Here is a 6,991-nt window from a genome sequence, read left to right as displayed (position 1 = left end):
TAAAATCCCTAAGCCATCAACTTTCTGTTTTGTTTATGTGCAGAGATTAAATTAACCTGCTCCCTATGTAATAAATATCAGAATTAAACACTGTTCCACCATCTGCTGTTGCTTCAGCTTTCCTAAAGATGGCCATCTCCTCAATCCTTTATCCCTACTGACAGCTCCTCTTATCTTCCCCACTTAATCTGGGATTTAATCAGGGGGACTATGTAACTGCAGTAAGAGCTGCCGCCTCCCAGGGCCTGGCTGGAATTTGAAGCTGTGGGTGTGGAAAGTGTTTCTGATGGGTTTGTGCTTTCTTCTATTGGAACCACATGTTGGTGGCTCTTACAAAAGCCCGGCACAGAGTAAAGGAACGGCAGCTAATCCACTCCAGCGTGGCGCTCACGATGAAGCAAACGCAGACAAGAGATAGTCAGTATATTCCCCCCGAAAGCAATGTACACTCCTGGGGAGTGAGTGGAGCTCAGAAGGGCTTTGTCCAACAGTGGAACCCTTGTTTTTTAAAGATTTCAATGTTTGTCCATATGACATGAATATGTTGGTATTTAGTAATTTACACCAGATGGGATGGTACCATGCAATTCAATGTTTCCTTGACAATAAATTGTTTTGGAGTAAATCACAACGAGGAGATTTTCTGAAAACAATTATTAGGCCTGCATTCGGAATGCATGCGAGGCTAAATATGCCACAGAAGTGTATTAATGTCATATTCTGCCCCTGCACATGAATGATACGTATTTATAAATAAAAGCAGAAATCAGATGGCCTGGCTTCAGTGGATAATAATATCAAACAAAATATATTCTCGGATGCAGTAAATCCCATTTCTCCTAATAAACTGTAAGTCATTACTCAGATGGTCGGGTTAACCGCCGATGCCAGACGCGAATGAGAAATCGACGCACAGCCAGCCGTCTGCGGGAGACTCTCTATATCAATGGTGAAGTGTGGTCACTCGGTTAGCTTTTCCACTAATGAACCTGCCACTCTCTGCTGATACATGAAGTGTCACCTGAAGGCCTCTTGAAGTGAAGCCAAGTAGGCTGCACATGTACAGTCTCTCTGTACACTTCCCCACATATTTGTGCTCGTGGCAGCTACTGCCTGTAAAGCATATTTGCCTCACAACCACAAGTCATGTCCAGGCTAAAATAATTGTGGCTGAGATTGTTTTTGTTCCACTTTTTAATATCTTTTTCCCCCCAAAAAAAGTTTCCTACTGAATAAGACAATTGATTTAGATAGAGGCCTTTATTACAGGTCACACTATAAAGGACAAATTACATTAAGTGACATTTGGGATTAATACGGTAATTAGATTTATTTTTTTTTAACATGCTTAAATATTTTATCCTCTGGTCTCAGCATTTTGATATCAAAGTGAAGTGGACATAAGAAAGTTCCTGTCAGTACGTTGAGTTTCGTGCTCAAGTCGTCTCCTTAATGTTGATGAAATTCCTGCTCCAAAATATTCTGAATTGTGGAAAGTCTCCAGGTTGGCTTACATAAATGCTAAGAGGAAATATTTGAGTCATATGCTGAGGTGGGTGTGTATATCTGGGACTGTGTACGGGTCAGGAATGTTATATGCTTTGGCTCAGTCAGTGCATAATGGGGAGCTGGCACTGTTGTGGTCATGTCGGCCAGGAGAGGATGCTGCCCGGCTCTTTGGCTTTCATCCGCAGCGCCACCAGACCCGTCGGCTTGTAGTCAGCCTCAGGCCCCTCGATGGAGTGGGACCCGAGCCCTCCTGGGAAACTGTGGAGCGAGTAGAGGCCGTTGATGCCTGGATGGTGAGGCGGGTGGTGGTGGTGCGGGTGGCTGGGGGAGGCGGGCATGCCCATGAAGCCCTGCAGGTTGCTGTGGGGGTGGGGGTACGGGCTCATGCAGGACGAGGGGATGGAGTCGGCTCCGAGGACGCAACCAGCACCTGAGGCACCGCTTCCTCCCGAAGCCGCCGTTGGCCACAGGTTGCCCTGCATCTGGATGGGGAGAGATTGAGGATATTAGACATTTGGAATCCATCATACTTTGCTATAAACAGAAAATTAAAAAGCAAAGAAAAGCAAAAGGTTGGATTGAGTTTGTTCAGTTCCTGTAAAAAAAAAAAAAAAGCTCTGCAACCTCTGAGCAGGAACAATGCGACTGCTACAACAAGTATGCTAAATGAGATCTGCAGTGGCCTACCTGGTATGTATCATGGCGAGGGAGAAGAGAAATATCATATGTAGCAGCAAAGTGGTTGCGGACCTCCTGGATCTTCCCGTAGCGTTCCCGTTTCCTCCACTTGGCTCTACGATTCTGGAACCAGACCTTTCAAATACAAAAGCACGGCATAACAGCACATTTCTACAGATCTTACTCAAACCTTAAACCCTCTTTTGCTTATACTTATAAATTTTAAATCAAATATGAAGTCATTGTGAGAACAAACCTGAACCCGAGCCTCGGTCAGCTCCGTCCTGAGCGCCAGCTGCTCCCGGGCGTACACGTCTGGGTAGTGCGTCTTCTGAAACACTTTCTCCAGCTCCTCCAGCTGAAAGGTGCTGAAGGTGGTGCGATTGCGTCGCTTCTTGTTCTTGCCCGATAAGTCGATGGAGTCGGCGATAGAGTCTCCCTGTAAACCGCCGCCCGGCTCCTTCAGCTTGCCACAGCAGTCTGAGCCAATCCCGGGATAGCTCAGGGGTTTTGGGGCTCCTTTCTCCCTGACTAAGGCACACACAGACAAAGACAGACAGTTACCATTACACCACCATTTTTATTCACAATTCATCAGCATCACTGTGTAGTCTGATGGTTTTATAATATGCCACTTGTAGTTGTTTTCTGAGTGTTAAAGTCACAGTGTTGTTTCAACTTCAAATAATCAGTTTCTTTGTTTGTCTGGAAGCCACTATTATTGTTGCTGCACATTTTGGCCAGAATAAGCTTTTAAAAATGGAATGAAAAAATCTCAATTATGTCTTTCTGAGTAAATGACGAACATTTTCTGCACATGATTTATACAGATTCCTTTTGGATAGTTGCCAAAAGACTTGGGCAACCCAACAAATGATTTAGCAGCTTTTTACAGGGAAACACTGACAAATATTCATATGTATCATCAGATTTGATATCTTTTGAAATGTAAAGGATGAAGAGAACATGCTGTACTTTCAAACAGAAGAGGTCAGAGTTGGAAATCCAAACTCGTTGCCCCCACACAAACAACTGAATGAGCAGCCACTCCCCTTTTCACTGCCAGAGAAGTGATCTGACGTCCGTCTATAACCAGCACAGTTCCACCTTGATATCATTCTGGCACAAAGTTGTCAAATTTTAAAACCAATACATTGAAATTTTACACAGTTACGAATACATCAAACGTTTTGTTGGTGAGGTATGACTGAAAACCGTGAACGTTTTGCTTGTTTCTCATTTTGACTCCTGAGCTTAAAATGTCAAGAGGCTGAACTGTGAGACGTGTCTGAAAAGCAAAACACACACATGCAGTGAAAATTCATCTGATTAGCCTGGACAACTCTTATCTAGCACACAGAGAGCTGAGATGAGTTAAACCCACATTGCAATACGCAGAAAACGCGATAATTCAGAAGAGACGGTTTTTAGAGTCACCTAAACTTCATGGAAACTTACTGAATGATGACCACGACCACTAGGATACAACGCTGAAATGCACAATGAGATTATATCTGTTAAAACACATGATTGTTGGATTAATAATGCATACATTCTGGCCTTTGCATCCAGCAGAAAGGGAAAACGTAAAAGCCTTATTTTCCTTCCTGTTAACAGATGATGGAAATGGCGGCTCCCTCCTGCAGTGTTTGGACGTTGTTGTCCATGTTCATTACGTTTAACCCTGAGCTCCAAAACAAAACCACTCTCCATCTATCTGCAGGCACTCACTCACTGGGGGCAGCCGAGACACTACTTTGCTATTCTCCTAATTCAATATGGGGCCCCAACAGAGAACACTCTTCATTGCAGCATTAATTTCCTCATGTCCATTAGATCCAACCTTACACCACATGCTGAAAATATTCTCCGTCGCAAACAGGGGCCGCAGGACACTGAATAGCTTTTACCTTGTCAAACAGCCACATCCGCTCTGCCTCCACTCCAGTGTAACTGGAGAGCTATGTGAAATGCAGGAAAAGGCAAATAGGGGATAAATTCAGAAAGTATAGGAATATCATGCTGTGAGCGGTAGGATGAGTTCTAATGCGCTGCAATTGTCGTGGAGGGAATGTGGACAGCATTTTTCCAGACCTCTTGCTCTGCACATTAGGATTTTCAATTTGTGCAGCTTTCGCCTTGAAAACAAATAATTCATCCTTGTCCTTAACGAGCACTGAACTTTTACTGGTTTTGAATTGATCTTCTGAAGTTATTACAGCAGATGAAGAACGAACATTTAAAAAAATAAAAAGTCTCAGCCTCTTATGGGGAACATCAAGGAGTTTGTACAGCTTCACAAAATTACATAATTACGTGTGGGATTATTCGTTTTGTTCTCGATAATATGATTTTGTGATTTTATGAATTTGTGGCCGTGGTATTTTCTGTGTCCAAAAAATGAATAAAGTATGAAATTGAATGCGCCTGTGGGTATGTTTTCTCTGGAGTATATGTTGGCGGGTACGGCATCCATATAAAGATAAAATAAAATCTCTTATTGTAAACATCATATTTTAAAAATATATATATATATAGCAAGAAATTATAAAACATTTTAAAAAAATGTTATGAATAAAACAAACGCATTCAAGCCTTTAAACTCTGCAATGAAGAAAATCAAAAGAAGCATTACTTACTTTTTACATCCCGGTTTTTCCTTTTTTAATAAAATTAAATCCTATGTCCTTTTTTTTTTTAGCAAAAAAAAGTAAAAAATATATATTAACATAAATCTAAAATATAATAATAAGTCTAATTAAGAAGTTTTTCTTAATTTAAACTAATCAAGAAAAAACAGCCCCGAAAAATGCGTTCCATTTTGAAATTGCAAGAATCAAGAGTGAAACACGACACTACAAAACAAAAAAATCGTTCAAGGTGTGAAGCTGGTCAAAGGCTATTTCATGTGTCGGCCTGTCTCACCATCTCTAAACTTTCAGCCCAGTGTAGACAAAACAGGAAGAAGTGTCCACCTTTGAAGGACCGAAACTCGAAAACACACAAGTGAAGACTAGCGTGAGTAGCTACACACACACACACACACACACACACACACACACACACACACACACACACACACTCTATCTACTTTGCACATGTATGCAAAACCACACACACTTGCAGTAACATGCTGGAAATTACAAAATAAATTAAACTCGCTCCTACCAGTTATTAGTGATAAATGTGTGTGTGTGCACATCATGAGAGAGCTTTTTCTTATTTAAACAGTATTTCAAAGAAACTTTCTAAAAAATCCACTTTAAAAGAGGACAGCTGATATTGTTTTCACAAGTAATTGTGGGAAAAAAAAATCTGTTGAATCTATTGGCTGTCTTTGGCAAAAACTTGAATGAAACTGTTGTATATTATTCTGGACACTGATATCACAAAGACCTTATCAGAGCTGATATCCTCAGTTGCTTTGCAGAATCATCAGCACCAATAAACAAAGTGGAAGACCACATAATTTCTTCAGGCTTCGGTTCAAAATCCACATACGTTACTTTTCTTCCCAAGTTGGACGTTTGCGCTGTGACGTCTGACAGCATTTAAAGCACCAGCCTGCCTTCAGTCAGCTCTGTTCTATTTTACGTTTTTGTTTTTGAACTTGCAATGAGAAGCAACTTAAAGAAAAAGTCAAAATGCTAAAATACAGAAACATCAGGCTGAATGTTGGCCTGCAACACTGACTAGTCCTCCAATGACACACCCAACTTGCTGCCAGGATGACCTTTAACCTCTCTGGCTTTACATCAGGGACTGTCAAGTGAAAGAAAACCTGCTGACATTTTTATCACAAGCATGATTTTCTTTGCATAAAGTCAGACTTTTGTTTCATTATTGGCTAAAAAAGACACGATGTCAAAGTGTGCCAAAAAAAGTGGACAATTTGGTAAATTGATCCACGGATTTGTCTTTGAATTTCTTATAAAAAATGATTGATGACTGATAAAGATTGTAATCACATTTGACTTCTTCATTCATTAATTATTTTAATGGCTTGTCATGTGAGGCGTGGCCAATATTTAAAATTTCACAACAAAAAAAAAAGGGAAGACTGTCTTCTCGGACTAAAGAAATTCATGCGTAAAACACTTTAACGCCTTTTCAAATAACTCCTATAAAATCCAGAGTCACTTTCTATCACATGTGCTTTGTTTTCACTAAACGATAAAGAAAATGTAGTCATTATGATGAGTAGAAGTAGAACGTAGTGCTAGAATGACTCTTGTTGTTTTGGGCACTTTCCCTCATCGATGAGCGCGTTTTCTGCTTCATGTCTTTAATTTTTAAAAACAAACATTTTCTTTAACTTACCCTCCGTGTTGTTGTCATAAAACGCCGGTTTGCCGCTTATCGCTGCCCCTTTTTGATCCGGGTTTATACTCTCCAAGAACTTGCTGTGTTTGGACGGTGAGCCGGGCTGGTTCGCCGGCGCAGAGCCGTGCGTAAAGTCCGCCGCGCCGTCGCCAAACCTCCCCATGGCTGCGGCGTACAGATCCCCGCGCAGGCTGAGACGGTGAGGCAGAGGAGGAGGAGGAAGGTGCGAAGGTTTCTGCAGCTCATCGCAGGGAAGAAAGGAGCCGGAGCCGCCGTGCTCCAGTCCCGGTGAGTTTGCCGGCGTCCTTCTGCTGGTCTGCGAAGAGAAAGGCAAACAAGTCTCCGTCTCCATCTTACGGATCCAGCAAAGCGGGATAGACAAACAGCGACTGGGCGCTGTTAGCGTGGGCGCCTGAGTGAGAGGTTTTTTTTCTCTTCTGTGTTCATGTCAAGTGGGTGGGATTTAACAGATCAGAAACAA

At 41.8% G+C, this 6,991-nt stretch overlaps 1 protein-coding gene across 1 annotated transcript in view; it reads right to left on the bottom strand.

Annotated features, from left to right (window-relative positions):
* Nucleotides 1-1,528: 1,528 nt before the first annotated feature.
* alx3 (ALX homeobox 3) overlaps nt 1,529-6,991 on the bottom strand; it is a 7,163-nt gene continuing 1,700 nt past the window's right edge. The window contains exons 2-5 of the mRNA XM_008296300.1: nt 6,508-6,826; nt 2,444-2,718; nt 2,197-2,322; nt 1,529-1,991 (exon numbers count right to left, since the gene is read on the bottom strand). Coding sequence (XP_008294522.1) covers nt 1,644-1,991; nt 2,197-2,322; nt 2,444-2,718; nt 6,508-6,826 — 1,068 coding nt within the window. The 3' untranslated portion in view covers nt 1,529-1,643. The remainder of the gene's footprint in view (nt 1,992-2,196; nt 2,323-2,443; nt 2,719-6,507; nt 6,827-6,991) is intronic.

The sequence above is a fragment of the Stegastes partitus genome, unplaced genomic scaffold (assembly GCF_000690725.1).
Source record: "Stegastes partitus isolate 25-593 unplaced genomic scaffold, Stegastes_partitus-1.0.2 Scaffold24, whole genome shotgun sequence".
NCBI lineage: Eukaryota > Metazoa > Chordata > Actinopteri > Pomacentridae > Stegastes > Stegastes partitus.
The sequence above is the reverse complement of the archived record's forward strand: the minus strand, read 5'-3'. Positions and strand labels throughout refer to the sequence as shown.